Source organism: Chiloscyllium plagiosum, chromosome 28 (assembly GCF_004010195.1).
Source record: "Chiloscyllium plagiosum isolate BGI_BamShark_2017 chromosome 28, ASM401019v2, whole genome shotgun sequence".
Lineage (NCBI taxonomy): Eukaryota > Metazoa > Chordata > Chondrichthyes > Orectolobiformes > Hemiscylliidae > Chiloscyllium > Chiloscyllium plagiosum.
In genome coordinates this window covers 13338057-13356795 of record NC_057737.1, presented here as the reverse complement: position 1 = coordinate 13356795, position 18739 = coordinate 13338057, and the positions used below count along the sequence as shown (strand labels likewise).

Below are 18739 nucleotides of genomic sequence, written 5' to 3'. Positions count from 1 at the left end.
TATACTTTGTTTTCTGATGTATCCCCCAAAATAATACTGTTAGGATCTCTTTTGACCTGTCTCTTAACCTAATTTGCCAGTTCACTGGGAGCAGGCCCCTGTCCTATTGCTATGGTCAGGGATATTGGATAAAGGTTGACATTTAAAATGTTGGTGCTGGGTTAGCAGAATGGTTACAAATAATCCGAGTATTTCAGGAGAATTGAATTTGACAATTTCATTAAAGGCATTATTGCATCTTTGCAAGATTCATGCATCCTTAATTGACAAGTAATGTCCATGTTATGAATAGTGCTTGAGGTTTTTTTTGTCTCATAAACAGGATGAATATAACCAAGCTAAGGCAAGCTGTTATGAATGTACAATTTTGTACAGTAATTGCCATCTTTACAGCACTGATATTGTCAAAGTAAAACACCATACCTTGCTGTTTGCGAAAAGGAATCACCCAATGTGTTAGATAAGGTAATATATATCATCCCATAATGACACTTCGTTTCCAACCTGGAGGTAGTTTGTAATATGATGAATAGTGAAAGAAAACTGGTGGGCACTGACGGTGCAGGAGAAAAAGCACTGGCCTTTCACCTTCACCACCTGGGGACAAACCCAGTCCTGATGGATGGAATAAAAATCCTTCTGTCTTGTCATCGTAAGACTTTGAAATGGTGGACTGAAAGTAGCATCGATCTTGCAGTCGCTCCTGAGATTCAGGCTTATTTCTAGATTTACTTCTGGATTTCTTACAGTTATTACACTTCAGTAGTATGAGATTTTTATTTTGATTCATTTTTTGTTTTTTAGTCGTCAAAAACGCAGAACAAAATCCTCCCCCAAAAAGCACGTGTTTTCTTTTAAAAACGGAGTTACAGTTCTGGTCTTCCTGTTATAGGAATGATAGTGCTAAGCTGGAGAGGGTTCAGAAGAGATTTACCAGGACGTTGCTGGGAGTGGTGGGTTTGAGATATAAGGAGAGGCTGGAGAGTAGGAGGTTGAGAGGTGACCTTATGGCGGTTTATAACATCATGAGAGGTATAGATAAGGTGAATGGCAGGTGACTTTTCCCTAGGATGGGGTATTTCAAGACTAGGGGGGCATATTTTGAAGGTGAGAAGAGAAAGATTTTAAAAATATACAAGGGGCAATGTTTTAACGCAGAGCGTGGTTTGTGTGTGGAACGAACTTCCTGAGGAAGGGGAGAATGCGGGAACAGTTACAACGTTTAAAAGACATTTAGATAAGTACATGATTAAGAAATGTTTGGGGGGAACATGGGCCAAGTACAGATCGGTAGGGCTAGTTTGGGATTATGGTCAACATGGATTGGTTAGACTAAAGGGTTTGATTCCATGCTGTATAGCTCTGTGACTATGACTCTTTGACTGCGATGTGAAGCAAATTCAGACAGCCTCTATTCAGTTCTGATCCTTTATAATCGCAATAATTGTTACAGAAGGAAAACACTATGAATTCTGTGTAGAAACAGAAAATGCTGCAAATACTCAGTATGTTTGGCAACATCTGTGGAGGGAGAAGCACAGTTAGTGTTTCAGGACAATGGCCTTTCACCTGACTGTTAACTCTGTTTCTCTCTCCATAGTTCCTGTTTTCTTAACAGTACATTGTCTCAGGAGGAAGTTACATTTTTAAGTACCTTTCTTGTAAGTAAACTTATACAACAATTCTTTTATTTGAATTTCCAAACTAATCACACGCACCAATAATATAAGCACTTATAGATGTTTCCTAATTCTAGTGTATGTTTCATATCAATATGAACATTTACAATTCCTTTCCAATCAGACTCTGAAAATGTTTTGGCTAAACAATCAATTTCAAACAGAGAGAATTGAATAGGATATTGATGAGGCCACTTTTAGAAAACTGTGTATAGTTCTGGTCGCCCTTCTATCAGAAGGATGTTGTTAAACTTGAGAGGATATAGAAAATTTTTACAAGGATGCTGGAGGGTTTGAACAATAGGGAGAGGCTGAATAGGCTGGGGCTTTTCTCCCTGGAGCATTGGAGGCTGAGGGATGACCTTGGAGAGGTTTATAAAATCATGAGAGGCCTGGATAGGGTGAATAGCCAAGGCTTCTTCCTGAGAGCGTGAAGTCCAAATCTTGAGGCCATAGGATTCAGGTGAGAGGGGAACATTTTAAAAAGGACCTGAGGGATAGCATTTTCGTGCAGAAGGTGGTGCGCATAGGGAATGAGCTGCCAGAGGAAGTGGTGGAGGCTGGTACAATCACAACATTTAAAAGGCATCTGGATGGGTTTATGAATAAGAAGTGTTTAGAGTGATATGGGCCAAGTGCTGGCAAATGGGACTAGGTCAGATTGGGATATCTGGTTGGCATGGATGAGTTGGACTGAAGGGTCTGTTTCCATGCTGTATAACTCTATGACACTGGAACTTGTGAGCCGAGATTAACCCTCTGGTAACAGGTTATTTCACAGAAACATTCTGACACCTTTTGTCATATTCTCCTGGCTTTCATCATTTCTGGAAATATTAACAGTTTAAACCAAAGTAATTTTCTAAAAGTAAGCCACATTCAGCTAATTATCGTTACCTTTGGGAAAACTCAGAGGAGTTGCCAAAATAGCAAAGGGCAGGATTTGAATGGGGCAGGGCTTCCCATGACCATTTAACACCCTGAAGAGCATTAAATGCCTTTTAACTGGCCTTCTAACCAAGCTAGGGAGCAGGGATGTCTTTGAGTGTTAGCTTTCCGGTGTCAGGAACGCCACCAGAAGTAGTGGCCACGGCTGAAATTGCACTCAATCGCATGGAGAAAGAGCTAGGACTATTGGTACATTGATGGGAATATGGTGGTGGTGTTGGTGGGGAGCAGATTTCACAGTGGGATCGGGTTTGGACTATAGGGGCCTGGAGTAAAGGGGACACATCAGGGGGATTGTTGCAGGTGACATGGTAGGATCTGTTCTTCAGGGAACTTCCAATTGGAAAGGGAGATCATGAAGGAGGCACCTCTTTACTTCCTAGTTGGAGACTCAGGCAGCAGGGCTTCCTGACCTCCACCCTATAGTTGAATAAATGCAGGTGGATTGGAAATGGACATTAATGGTGACTTGGCAGAGGCCTTGCCCACTGCCCCTTAAATCACAGCGCCCATGGAATTGTGTGAACCTCCCTGTCTCCAATCTGCTAGTGAGGGAGTGTAAAATTCTGCCTAAGGAGCCAACAGTTCCACCAACAGAATAATCAACTTCTCTTTGTCAGATTATTTTTAAGTCTTTCATGGGATGTGGTTGTCATTGGCTAGGACAGCATTTGTTTCCCATTCTGAATGGCCCTCAGGAAGATAATGATGAACTGTTGCAGTTTCATCTGTTACTGGAACACCCATTGGTGCTCTTAGGGAGGCAGTTCCCACACTCTGATCCAATGACAATGACAATTACCAACCAGAGATTCTCTAACAGTGATTTGAAATGAGACAAGCCTACAATGGCATAGAATCGTGTGGTGGAGTGGTAATGTCCCTACCTCTAGGAGGGATCTTGTGATGTAGTGATAGTGTTCCTATCAGTTGGCTACAAGGTCCTGGTCCAAATCCTACCTCTTCCAGAAGTGTGTCATATGGACACATTGATTAATCACAATGGCATGTGAACAATACTGTGAGAGATCTGTTGGTATACTACAGTGCTCAAAAGATGGGGTTTCCATTTTAGCTACCAAATCTTATTGTTGCAGAATGGAAATTGTGCTTAAAATATTGCAGTCTTACGATCTGGCACTGTTTTCACATATCCTGAATTAGTTACATTGAAAGACAATGTTCAGTTGTATAAGAACTCCAGGCTCAGATTTGTCTAGTTTTCCTATTGGAAGAAGGTCATTCTCGAGTAATCCTTATGAGTTCTGATCTCCTTGTTACATAATAAATATGGAGGCCCATGAGAAGGCACAAACAGTTTTATAAAGATCGAACCAGAATGAAATATTTCAACTGCTGACAAAGACTGAACAGGTTTGTGCTCTTTACTCCAGGAAAAAGAGGACTTTGGGGTCTCCTAACAGTACTTTGAAAATTGTTCATTTTCTATACAGGCCATGATCTGTTTAAAAGGCAGGGCTGGCTTAAGAGAGCAAATGGCCTATTCCTGCTCCTATTACTTATTCTCGAATGAAGGGATTTGATAGGGCTGAGGAAGAGAATATGTCTCCAATCGTGAGGAACAGCAAATCTACAAGCTATAAATGTAAGATGGTCACTCGGGAAATCCTGTTAGGAATTCACAAGAAACACTGTATGCAGAAAATCATTAGAGTGTGGAACTTGCAACCACAGGAATCATTCGGGTGGAGAGTGTAGATGCATTTAGAATGGATAAATCCATGGGAAAGAAAGGAATAGAAGGTGTAGAACAGAATATGTAGAGCATAAACATCAGCACAGACCAATCGGCCCAAATCTCCTGTCTCAGTGTTGTCAGTCTTATATAATCAATTTAAACAGTACACATTAGGTGAGCTTTTCTCTGATTTAGCCCTACACAAATAAGATAAAATACACAGTTAGTCCACGACTCATTATGATGAGAATTCGGAGTGTTCTACATACCCGAGTGGATGGTGGAGCTGTGTGAGGTGGTGATAAGTGTGGTTCGAGGGCGCTTGTATTGGACCCATTTGCCATCTCTTGTCTCCTGTCAAAGTAAAAGAAAGTCATTGAGAGTGTGTGAAAGCACAAAATATGAAGAGACCATTTGGCCTATCAAGCCTTCTCTTTGCACAGACTAAAGTTAAGCAAATGAAACTGCAGGATATTTATCCCATCCCATGATATCCATGTCATCAATCTCTGAGCGGTGCTTTCCCCCTCCCCTCTGCAACAGCTCAAGAGCTTTGATCCCCTCTGAAAGAGATAACTGCATTTATAGAGAACTCTTTCAAGTCTCCTGGATGATCCTGCTTTTATTTATTCACAGGATGAGGGAGGCTAAGCCAGAATTTGTTGTCAATTTACAGTGAGCTCCGGAGTTTCATATAGACCAGACCAAGTAAGGATGGCAGTTTCTTTCCCTAATGGACATCAGTGAACCAGATGGATTTTTCCCAACAATCGGCAACGGATTCATGGTCATCATTAGACTCTTAATTCCAAATGTTTTAAAATTGAATTCTAATTCCACCATCTGCTGTGACAAGATTTGAACACTAGCTAGGCCTTTGGATTAACAATCCATTGATAATATTACTAAGACCATTAGCTAGGCCTTTGGATTACCAATCCAGTGATAATACTACTAGGCCATTGCCTCCCAATACATCCAATAAAGTACATTGTCTTAAAATTTGATCACAGATGTAATGTAGGAAATACAGCAATCAATTTGCAAAGAGCATGCTCCCAGAATTAGCAATGTGATAATGAATTTTTTCTAACTTTTGACCAGGACAGCACAAATCCCACTTCTCACTTTTGAAATTATGAGTGGAATCATTTACATTCAATCAAGAAAGAAGACAGAGTTTTGGTTTAACATCAAGAGGATAACATTGCTGACAATGTAGTGTTGCTCTGTAATTAAATTTTATTCATTCATGGGATATGGGCATCGGTATCTAGGCCAGCATTTATTGTTCATCCCTAATTGCCCAGAGGGCAGTTAAGAGTCAACCACATTGCTGTGGGTCTGGAGTCACATGTAGGCCAAACCAGATAAGGCTGGCAGTTTCTTTCCCTAAAGGACATTAATAAACCAGGTGGGCTTTTCCTTTACAATTGGAAATGAATTCATGGTCATCATTAGGTACTTAATTCTTTTATTGAATTCAAGATCCACCATCTGCCGTGGCAAGATTTGAACCCGGGTCCCCGGAACATTACCTGGGTCTCTGAATTAACAGTCCAGCAATAACACTACAAGGCCATCACCTCCCCGTTGTGCTGGAGTGTAATCCTGAAGCCTGCCCTTAAGTGGAACTTGAACCTGCAACCTTTAGTTTCAGAGGCAAGAAAGCTGCCTACTGAGCTGCGGTTGCTACGTATTTGTAAGATAGAAAAATATGACAGGTACAGTTTATAAACTGTGTATTGTCTTGCATTAAGACATTTGCCAAACTCTTTTGTGCAAAAAGCTGCCTATTGTTGGCACTGGCTCTTAGCAACAAAGCTAATCATTCATGAAAGAATGACCCATTAACAAGCACATAAAACAGCTGATCATTTGCTATTTGTTTCACACCTGGAAATCACACGGCTCATAAACTTTCATTCCAAGCAATTTCCCCAGCCACCGTTGCGAAGAGACAAGGAAACAAAGGGTCTTTTTCTAAGGCAATCTCATTAAGACCAATTTAAGGTTGGCTCATTGACTATCCACTGGATTATTTGTTGCTTGCTAACCAAGCTTTTCATGTTCATTTCCACATCCCAAATTAATGGCAGAATTAAGAAAGATCTATCCTGGCCAATGTAGCTGCGAGAAACTTCATTGTGGGCTGCACATTCCTGTTGAAGGGCTGATGTCCAAAACGTCGATTCTCCTGCTCCTTGGAGCTGCCTGATCTGCTGTGCTTTTCCATCACCACACTCTCGACTGCAGTTTAGGATATACTTTGCGCAATATGGAGTTCCAATATAACGCTCTGCTAAAACCTATGAAATTAGAAGCAGAGTAAGCATAAAGGACACTTCCATGTTTGGCCCTGATTTTCCATCTGCCCCAGTGTCGATGGGAGGTCCATGTGTAAAATCTGAATTTTCCAGTGGTTGGGACTATTATGGAGGCGAAAGTGAGGACTGAGATGCTGGAGATTAGAGTCGAGACTATAGTGTTGGAAAAGCACAGCAGATCAGGCAGCATTCGGGAAGCAGGAGAATCGACATTTCAGGCAAAAGCCCTTCATCAAGAATGACGCTTGTGGGCCAGGGGGTGGAGAGATAAATGGGAGAGAGGTGGGACTGAGGGGAAGGTAGCTGAGAATGTGATAATGGATGGAGGTGGGGGTGATGGTGGTAGGTCAGAGAGGAGGGTGGAGCAGATAAAGGTGGGGGTGATGGTGGTAGGTCAGAGAGGAGGGTGGAGCAGATAGGTGGGAAGGAAGATGGACAGGTAGGACAGGTCATGAGGGCATTGCCAAGTTGGAAGGTGGGATAAGGTGGGGGGAGGGGAAATGAGAAAACTGGTGAAATCCTCTATGTTGGGGAGATAGGACGTCTACTCACAGAGCGCTTCAGAGAATATCTCCAGGACACCCAAACTAACCAACCCCACCGCCCCGTGGCCAAACACTTCAACTCCCCCACCCACTCCGCCAAGGACATGCAGGTCCTAGGCCTCCTCCATCACCACTCCCTAACCACCTGATGCCTGGAGGAAGAACGCCTCATTTTTGCTTTGGGACCCTCCAACCCCATGGCATCAATGTGGGATTTCACAAGTTTCCTCATTTCCCCTCCCCCCACCTTATCCCAGTTCCAACCTTCCAACTCAGCACCGCCCTCATTACCTGTCCTACCTGTCCATTTTCCTTCCCACCTATCTGCTCCACCCTCCTCTTTGACCTATCACCATTACCCCCACCTCCATCTGCCTATCGCACTCTTAGCCACCTTGACCCCAGCCCCAGCTTCCTTCCATTTATCTCTCCACAGAAGGTGGTGCTCTTTGGCTCACAGCCCCATTCCTGATGAAGGGCTTTTGTCCGGAACGTTATGGTGTCTAGTGCCAAAGAGCACCACCTTCTGTTACTAATAGGTAGTGCTGTGACTCTGCCAATATGCTTCCTCTTGCTGAACTCTTGTCTAAATATTAATTCTCTGGCTCCCGACTCCAACAACCGTCTGCTTCTGCCCCTACTGGGAGACCTCTGTTGCAACTGGGAAAACTGTTTGGAGTTCTGTGTGAGGGCTACATAGAATATGCACACACAAAAAAAGAGACCATTCAGCCCAATTAGGAGTGTGTTGGTGATGGTGCGCTACATGACACGCCTCTATCCCAACTGAACTGCTGAAATTCTTTTCTCTAAGAAGTTTGTTTTGACCATCCAAAGCAGAGCTGTAGAGTACACATCAAGACTCCTCATTACCAGACTTGGGACAGTGAATCGACAGCCAGTGAATCTGTCTCTCAGATAAGGTCAGATGGTAAACCAAGGGCTCATTGTATTAAAGATCCCACAGTGCCACTTTCAAGAAGGACACAGGAGTTTATTCTACTGCCCAGGTCAATTTATCTCTCAATCAACATCACTAAAATGATCTGATCAACCCGCCACTGCTGCTTGTGGGACTTGCTGTCCTTAGGATTGTCTGCCGCATCTCTTACATTACTACAGTAACTGTCCTTCAAAGGTACTTTGTGATACACTGGTGTCACTGCAAGGCAGTCTGTAACTCCAAGTTGTTTGCTCTTCTCTGAAATCAGAGTGCCCACGAACTCTGAAGAAGTGCAGCACTGTTGTGAAATGGATTTGATTAGTACTCGATGTAGCCTGAGATCATTCAACAGATGTAGTGAAAAAGGCCTTCCGAAAAACAGCGCAGTTTCTCCATCATGAGTGAGCCCTCACTCACCCCCTCACCTCAACCAGTCTGCATTCTTCCATTCCCTCGGATTGCTAATGTGGACGTGGAACCAAGTTACTGTAGGAAAATAAGGTCTGATTGATGCTTAAAAGAAATACTGAAGTTTATCTGCTTATCCTTCTACAATTCCGCTGGAGGCATGATACAACAATAATGGAATTGTTGGCTAATTCAATCTTTATCAATTAATCCATACCAGACCCGGACATGACACAAAGAAAATTCCCAGAGGTGGAGAGCTTTTGGACAATAACTTATCGAATGACATATCACAGATGAGTCATGTATTCTTTTCCAAAATGTGATTTTCTGAAGGAAGTCTATTTAATTTTAATTTGAATGAATCAACACTAACTACTTCCATTGTCTCCCCAAGGAGTCAGCAAATGTACTGGAAATGAAAAAAAAGACTCAATTAATGAGACAAACCAGAAAAGAATAAAGATGGGTTTTTAGCCTCCTCCCAGACAGATAAAAACAAAATAATCCATTAACTTGCAGAATCAATCGGAAACCCTCTGGCACTCCTCATTGTTGGAGACTGGAGACTGGAGACACTTCCCACCATCTGTATTACAGCCCATGCTACATTGCAGATTTAACAAAGCAACAATACAAAGTCAAGACATCAGAGTTCAGCACTGACAATCTGCAGTCTTACTACCACTCAATCATCTGGGACCCGGAGGAACTCTAACCTGATACATATTGAAGACATTTTCGAGAAGGGTGAAATTTCCCAGTTGTTTTAAATATAGGATTTTTAATGTAAGAAGTTTAAAAACAGCTCTAGCAAAACTGAACTCAATGGGAATCATGGGGAGAAGCTCCCCTCCAGTCAGAGTCACAGGGAGCACCATGAAGATGGTTGCAGTTGTAGAAGACAATCATTTCAGTTCTGGGTCATCACTTCAGGAGTTCGTCAGGGTAGAGTCTTAGGCCCAACCGTCTGCTGCTTTATCAATGACTCTCCCTCATCATAAGGTCAGAAATGGGGATGTTTGCCAATATTGTACAATAATGTTCAGCACAACTCCTCATATACTGAAACAGTCCATGTCCAAATCCAGCAAGATCTGGACAACAATAGGTTTGGGCTGCCAGGTGGCAAGTAACGTTAACACTACACGGTGTTGTACAATGACCATATCAAACAAGAGGCAATCTAATCATCTCCCCTTGACAATCAACGGCCTAACCATTGCTGAATTCCCTAATATCAGCATCAACATTGTTTACCATTGACCAGCAACTGAACTAGACAATCCATATACATACTGGACTACAAGAGTAGGTCAGGGCTGGGATTTTTGTGGCAAGTAATAGACCTTCTGACTTCCCAAAGCCTAATCACTGTCTACCAGGTACAAGTCAGATATGCAATAGAATATGCTTTGCTTACTTGGGTAAATGCAAATCCAACAACACATGAGAGGTTCAACAGTATCTGGGACAAAGACATCTGTTTGATTGGCAGACATTACATGCTACCAACAACATTCACTCCCTTCAATATCAATGTATAGTAGCAGCAATTTGTATCATCGAGAAGCTGAACACACCTTCAACGGCATCTTCCAAAGCCTTGATCTCAATTGCCGAGAAGGACAAGGGCAGCAGATGCATGGGGATGCCACCATGTCAATTCCCCTCCAAGCCACACATCATCCTGACTTACAATTACATCACTGTTCCTTCGCACTCTCTAGATAGTAACCTGGAACTCTCTTCCTAACAGGACTGTGGATGTGCCGACATTCTCATGGGCTGCTGCAGTTTAGGAAAGAGGTTCACCATCTCTTCCTCAAAGACAATTAGGGATAGGTCCTGAAGAAGGGCCTGTGCCCGAAACGTCGAATCTCCTGTTCCCTGGATGCTGCCTGACCTGCTGTGCTGTTCCAGCAATAAAGTTTCAACATAGGTACTTAGCCAGTGACATCTAAACTAATACATTTTTTAAAAAAGTAAAAAGACATATATGGTGTTTTCAGATACAATGTGTGGAATCTTGCCACTTTAGATTTTGCACCAATGGTGAGGTGAGTTCCAGAGCAGGAGCTTGACCACATCAGGATCGGACCTTCCAAGTGAATTTTCCAGAGGATGCATGATTAAGAACCTGCTTCAGGGATCGTCATTCCTTAGGGGTGGTAGGCAGGATTCAATGCACATAATTTGAAGAGCCATCAATAGCCTTCACAATGGCTACACAGGGATGTGTGTTCTAGTGGCTTGGATGAGATGCTTGTGAAGAAAGTGGAAGGGAAATAATCAAGGTCTGCAGCCTGTTGAGTGGTGGGGGTCCTTGTGCAGGAAATGCCAGCAATTTCCTTATCGTTATATATTAACAAGTAATCTAGAAACCCAGACTAATGTTCTAAGGACCTGGATTCGAAACCCACCATGGCAGATAGTAAAATCTGAATTCAATTTTGAAACGTCTGCAGTAAAAAGCTAGGAATGTGACCATTGTCAATTGTCATAAATAACAAACTAGTTCACTAATGGCCTTTAAGGAAAGGAAATCTACTATCCTTACCCAGTTTGACCTACATATGACTGCAGACTCACAGCGATGTGGTTGGCTCTTAACTGCCCCCTGGGCAATTAGGGATGGGCAATAAATGCTGGCCGTCATCCTGTGAATGAAGTTTTTAAAAATCTTTTGTATAGGTCTTAATGACATTCCATTCCATCACAAGCCTCTGACTTTGGAAGGTGTTAGGCCTGTTCCTATGCCTGGCTTCTACTGTTGAGTGCTATCAAGTTCCAGACCTCAACAATTCCCACAGTGCACTTGTCTCCTCTAAGTCCAAAAAATGGGAAGAGTGTAACATCCAGGTGACGTCACTGGAATAGTAATCTGGAGACCCGGCTACCGTACTTTGGAGATAGAGATTCCAATTCCATTATGGCAGCTGATAGAATTCAAATTCAATTAATCTATTAAAAAATCTGAAATTGAAAGTCCCAGTAGGGATATTCGTGAAAGAACTATCGATTGTTGTAAAGACTCATTGGGATCACTACTGCCCTTTGGGGAAGGGAAATCTGCCATCCCCAACTGTTCTGACCTCCATCAGGCTGCAGATCAACACCAATGCGATTGCCCCTTATTTGCTCTCAAGGGAAATGAGGGGGTTTAGCTACAAATACTGGCCTGGCCAGGAATTCCACATTCCATTAAGGATTATAAGAAGATTTGCCACGTTCCAGATGGGGTGTGTCACCCGCTCAATGTTGGCAATTATAAAGATAGCACACAATGTTGTGAATGTACAAACCAGCTCATTTAGCATTTGGGGTAGATGAAAGGTTAACAGACAAACTTTCATCCTATTTTTCCCTCTTCAGGCACCAATTACCTGCTGTATTATTCTGTTTCTGTTTCAGATGTGCAATGTTTAAAAAAAACTCTTCTGTGAAGGTTTAAGACTTTTCATGATTACTTTGGTACTTTTAAAAGGCATAAGTATTGTATTAAATTGTTACAAATCAAGGAGGGAGATGCCTTTCCCTTAAATCACTTTTCCTTCCTAGGTCTATGTTAAAGCTAAACACACTACACTGTAGCAGGATTCCACATGAATTTAATAGCCAAATCTCCAAGTCCTTTGCTCTTGGCCTGGTGAGTAGCGTCTCATCTCTGGTCTCTTAATTCTGGTGGGACCTACTAAGAATGACAACTGTAGATATTTGCTGATAGTTTTAGGCTGGACTGTAATCTTTCCCTGTCATCGTGTAGTTAGCACTAGGGCCAGTACTTTGTATCTGTCAACTGGTTCCTTATTTGCCCCTATTCCCCTTTAATGGGTAGAAAACTGACTCTATGACTCTAAAACCACAGATGGCAAAAAGGTACCCCTTCTCCCAAATCAGCAATGTTGTGACTAGGAGAGTAGCTACATATGTGAGGCACTGGGAGGGGCTGGTCAAGACACTAGGACAACCCCCAGCTCTTCTTGAAAGACTGGCATGTGGATTTGTTATATTCACCAGAACAGGCAGACATAGATGCAGTTTAATGCCTTGCCCACAAGGTGGCACCTCCTGCCAAGCAGTACCCCCTCAGAAGTACACTGCTGGAATAGCCTATATGACGTGATCCAGGCCTGGACTAGGGCTAGAATCCAAGACCTTCTGACTCAGGGGTGAGATTCTTACCAAGAAGGTGAGGCTGGAAATTTCCTGGCATTTCAATGTCATGTACAGCACAGCGATCCCACAGTCAAAGACTCATGAGTATAAACTGTACACAATGCAAACCAGGAGGTCATTTGGTAGATTTTGAATCGTCTATCTCATGAGAGTCACATCCTCTTCAGACACCTGACTGAGAGTAAATTGGACCTGTGGGCATTTCTTGACACATGTAATGTGCTCTGTGTGTAATCTTTTACTTTAATGGATTCCAAATACAGTGCTATTGCTGAAGGAAGTACTTATGGTCTCATCATCATTATCCAGTCTCTCAAATACATCATGAAACTATTAGAGAAAATGAAATATTTCCAGGATTGGAAGTAAACAATCTATTTGTTGAAAAATGAGACAGAAACCATCCGTTCAGAGAGTTGGTTAACTAATGTTTTGTATTGAATTACATTCTGGAAAAACTGAAACATTCTTCCTTTGAAATATTTTGTGTCAGTGTGATGTAATTTCTCCTTCCCTGAGCCAAGAAGCTGTAATGGTATCAATTAATGTGTTTGTATGGATTATGTAAACAGGTTCCTCAGTTGGCTGTCCATCACATCTGCTCCGTTAAAAGCAAAATATTCAGATCAAAAACAGGCACTGGCTATTTGTTATAAAACCTGAAAATGCCCAGACTGTGTTTATAGAGTGAAGGAACAGTTTGTTCTATGTTAGTGAGTGGATTTTCTTTTTTTATTTTGGTGTCTGAGTGTTGGAGGCAAATAAAGCAATGATAATTCTGCAAGTCCTGCTCAGCAGCCACCATTTTGAGCTCCTTGTCCAAAGTGAGCAGGAATGATGGAAGTGAAAGAAAGGCTGGTTTCTGGCTGGTGAAGCAGTGGCCATTGGTTTGGTTAGCTTCTTGAAAAGACTGAGATTGGATTGGCCTTTTGACAAAACAAGTTGCGTCTTCGTTCTCACTGAGCGACGGTTGTGGTAATTGCAGATGAGTGAACAATGTTGTGCCTGGGAGGGGCTCATTGACTTGGGCTTCAGATCGGGCGGCAGGCAAATTCAACTTATCACCACACTTTTCAGGACCTAAGAAATGACAAACAGTGGAGAGACTAACCGCAGGTCAGGTTTGGAATTGCAATTCCAGTCTATGTTTTTTAAAATTCATTCATGGGATGTGGATGTTACTGGCTAGGGCTGAATGTATTGCCCATTGTCAGTTGCCCCAGAGGGCAGTTAAGAGTCAACCACATTATGTGATGTGGAGTCACATGTATGTCTGATCAGGTAAGGATGACAGACTTCCATTCCTAAAGGACGTTAGTGAACCAGATGGGCTGTTATGAGAGTAGTTACATGTGCACCATTGATCAGGCTTTTTAAATTTTAATTTTAGTTTTTAAATTTTAAAAAGATTACTTTTTAATTTAAAAATTACAATAGGAATCTAAAAAGCCTGCTCAATTTAATTTTCTTTTATTGAATTCAAATTTCACCATCGGTTATAGTGGGATTTAAATCTATCTCCTCAGAACATTAGATTGAAGTTCGGGGATTGCTAGTCTAGTGACGTTACCATTGCCTCCCCAAATTTATTTGGGTCTATTTCCATGCTGTCTATTTCCATGCTTGCAACATTTTCAGATTTAGTTGGACGTGTTTATCATCATGATGCAAACCTGCTACGTTTCTGCAAGGAAGGCCTTGAATTAGAATTGCTGCATAGAATCAACTCAGCATGACACGTGTGTGGAGCACTATTTGTCTTCAAGTCATCCATCCCTTTTACCACTATTAATAGTGTTTTATTTATTGCTCTTCCTAATAAACTTTCTAAAGGGTATCTTTGTTTTCTGCCACTATCAGCCCTTCCCCTTGGAGGCAATCAAAAGTGTCACTTAACAAGTCAAAATAAAAACTGGAAATCAGAAACAAAAACAGCACTGTTGGAAAAGCTCAGCAGGTCTGGCAGCAGAGAAATCAGCGTTACCATTTTGGGTCCACTCACCCTTCCTCAGAACCACTTGATAAGCCAGTGCATATTGTTTCCATTGGTCCCACTGCTGTTATTATTGCTATGCAGTAATTCCCCAACAAGCAGCAATTTTTATTTGCTTCACCACCCATTCCTGGTACACATTGGATAAACACAAATTTATTGTCACTTCAGCAGTTATAGAGTCATAGAGATATACAGCACGAAGTAGACCCTTTGGTCCAGCTCATCCATGCCGACCAGATATCCTCAATTCTTTTTAAAGCTTATTATTGTCTACTGACCCTCATTCAAACCATAAAGTCCACTACTTAAAATCTGCTCTGCAAGAGTCTCCCAGCTAATATCTTGACTGTAGAAGACTGATGTCATTATCTCATTTCATTCTCACAACATGAATTCGATCTGCCAACATTTCAGAGAATTGTTTCAAAGTATTCAGGTGCTCCAAGATTGAAGCGAATCTTTGAGTAGCATGGGTTTATGGGATTGTACACTGACCATTCAAAAGAACACAGCCACTAGATACAGCAATCCAAGCCTGTCCCAAAACCAATCGCAAGTCCCGATTACAGGGCTGCCTTGCCTCAATATTCTATTTTTTACAGTTTTATCAATAAATAAACTCAAACAGTGACAAGATCAGAAAGAAAATGTTATAGGAGACCAAAGCACATTGTACATTTTGCACAGGGTAATGCCTCCTCCTTCCCCTCCTCATATTTCACCATGTTACTGACATTAATCTTATTGATCACTCTTTTATTATTCATGTTGTCCAAGAGCAGCAAGTTATTTCCATCGATTGCCCACTAGGAGGTTTTGATTCTTGTTTCAATGGGCATCTTGGAAAGAAAAAGAGGTTGAACAATGTCAAAATTCACACTTGAATTGATATTTACCAAACGAATAATGGATGTGCATTAACGATTCCTCTCTCCTCTTCGAATGTTCAGCCCTTGTTGCTCCTTACATTCGCTCTGCTCCTTTCTATGAACGCCAAGATCTTCTCCATTTTTTTTCCAAAAGCTCTCAGCTTTTGTATTGTTAATCATTCCCCCCCCCACCCAATTACAATGACTACACATCCAGAATACTTTACCGAGTGTGAAGAGCTTTGAGACATTTTGAAATTGTGAAAGCTGACAAGTAAATGCAAATTCCTCCTTTTTCTTAATTGTGCACTGCTGCCCGTGTACTTTTCATCAGCAACAGGAGCACATTTGCCTTTGAAATAGTGTCACATTGACAATCCGATTCTGGAACTATTCATGCAGCTGTAACATTCATCAGTGCACAGCTGGCTGGACAAATCTGGCTTGCTATCTTTCAGCCACAGAGCTACTGTGCTCAAAGTAATCTGGGTGGCTTCTGCCCCTTCTCGGTGGAATCAAACTGGGTTATCCTCCTAAATGAAACCCACCGTAATTTCCCTGCAAACAGATTTTCATTGTACTGAGAGGACCCCATGGACCATTGATCTCCAGGGGTCTGTGGGTAAGATGAAACTCTTCAGCACCCAGCTATCCTCCAGCTAAACAATGCTACACATTTGAGTCCCACAATGCATTGCACACAATCTCAGGCCAATGTGCATGGCATACCAGCATCTTCTCATTCACTCATGAGATGTGGGTGTCGCTGGCTTGGCCAGCTATTTATTTATTATCTATTTGTAACTGGCCAGTGGGAGGCCAAGAGTCAATAACTTAAAAGGGTTCAGAAAAGATTTACAAGCATGTTGCCAGGGTTGGAGGGTTTGAGCTATAGGGAGAAGCTTAATAGGCTGGGGCTGTTTTCCCTGGAGCATCGGTGGCTGAGAGGTGACTTTATAGAGGTTTACAACATCACGAGGGGCATGGATAGGGTAAATAGACTAGGTCTTTTTTCTGTGGTGGGGGAGTCCAGAACTAAAAGGCATAGGTTTAGGTGAGAGGGGAAAGACGTAAAAGGAGCCAAAGGGGCAACGTTTTCACACAAAATGACGGGTGTGTATGGAATGAGCTGCCAGAGGAAGTGGTGGAGGCTGGTACAATTGCAACATTTAAAAGGCATCTGGATAGGTATATGAATAGGAAGAGTTTAGAGGGATATTGGCCAAATGCTGGCAAATGGGACTAGATTTATTTAGTATACCTGATCAGCATGGACGAGTTGGACAAAAGTGTCTGTTTCCATGCTGTACATCTCTATAACTCTATGACTCTATAACATTGCTGTGGGTCTGGAGTTACATCTGGGCCAGACCAGGTAAGGATGGCAGATTTCCTTCCTTAAAGGAAATTCATGAACCAGATGGGTTTTATGACAATTGCCAATGAGTACGTGGTCACCCCACTCTAGATTTTTGTTTGACTCAAGAACTCCCACCATATGGTGAGATTCCAAACCACGTCCCCAAAACGTTAGCTGAGGCTTCTAGATTACTATGCCACTGATATTACCACTGTGCCATCACCTCCCTATTAGCCCCAGCCCTTTCTGAGGGGAATGCAATTTGTGCAAAATCATCAAAGTTCATTATGTAGACCCTGGCTGTAGACAGGCAGAATAGGGACATCGCCTTGAGAATTTAATTCGGTTTAAACATTCGGTGTTCCTGCGGTGACACCTTGAGGAGGAGGGTGAAAAATAAAAGGCAAGTGATAGCTCGCAGGACAGTCACTGGGGGAGCATGGAGTCAACATCATTGCAAACTGAAACAGCAAGGGAAATGCAAAGGGCTCACCAAGCAGCAAGCAATCCAACTTAAGGGACGGCTTTCCAGGTAGGGTGGCAAGGTAAAGCTTTGGAGTCATGAACTCAGAGGCAGTAATGGCCACCATTTGGCTCTGCTTACCCCTCTCCTTCACTCTCACACGTCTCGTGTTCCCCACCCTTTGCTCTCATGGCTCTACTCACGTCCCAATCCCCTCCAACCCCACTTTCACAGAGAGGCCATAGCACTTCCAAAATGGGGTCACGGTGGGGAGAAAAGTCAGGAGGCACTGATGTAAGGGAAGTTTTGAGGCTTAATGGGGTACAAGCACGATTTGTTTTATCCAAATGCAGTTCCAACTGGCAGCCAACGCCTGGCCTGTTTGCAGGGAGCCCTGGGTGACAGTTGTAGCAATATTCAACCAACCCAAAACTGACGTTCCGTTCTTGATCATGGTCATAGTTTGCAGCTTTAATTATTACAGAGTTGCTTTGCTGCATTTGCAAACAGCTCAGCAACATTGTCAAAAGACATGAGAAACACCAAAAAAAATGTGCAAAGAATTCTAAATCAGGAATGTTAACCTCAAAGGAAAGTCTAAAGTCTATACAGTTTGTGGTCATGTTGGGGAGGGCGGGGTGGAGGTAGGTAGATTGGAGATTCTGGCTGGCAGGTTTTGTAGGTTGCCACGGTGCAGGCTAGTGGGAATTCTGCTGTATCCAGGGACACTTTCCATGGGAAACAGATGGTGGGAGTTTTACTTTGGCAGAGACGCTCTTTGAGAATCGGAAATGTGCCATAGCAGTGATGCAGTCGGTGCAAATGATGCAGGAACGTGGTTAAAGGGACATTGACCCTGGCATCTGAAAAGAATTGATGATGACTTGACAGGTTTGCCGGTCCTGGCACAGGGTCTGAACCCACAAGCTTCTCAATCAGAGCCATCAACCGAGTCAAACTGATGTCCAAATGTAGGATAACTACATTCACTTCAACCTCCGAGAATATTACATTCATTTTCACTTGTTAACATTTCCATTTGCAATTCTTCATGATGGATTTTGAAGGAAAGGCAGTGAACTGAAGAAAATTCCACGGTGACACAATCATAGAACATAGAAGAATACAGCGCAGTACAGGCCCTTCGGCCCTCGATGTTGCGCCGATCCAAGCCCACCTAACCTACACTAGCCCACTATCCTCCATATGCCTATCCAATGCCCGCTTAAATGCCCATAATGAGGGAGAGTCCACCACTGCTACTGGCAGGGCATTCCATGAACTCACGACTCACTGAGTAAAGAACCTACCCCTAACATCTCT

The 18739-nt window shown here is 42.5% G+C and overlaps 1 protein-coding gene across 8 annotated transcripts in view; it reads right to left on the bottom strand.

The window, feature by feature from the left end:
* Nucleotides 1-18739, bottom strand: part of rap1gap2a (RAP1 GTPase activating protein 2a) — a 516227-nt gene that overhangs the window by 98529 nt on the left and 398959 nt on the right. For all 8 annotated transcript variants that reach the window (XM_043718315.1, XM_043718320.1, XM_043718319.1 and 5 more), the window contains one exon: nucleotides 4596-4680. In XM_043718315.1, coding sequence (XP_043574250.1) covers nucleotides 4596-4680 — 85 coding nt within the window. The remainder of the gene's footprint in view (nucleotides 1-4595; nucleotides 4681-18739) is intronic.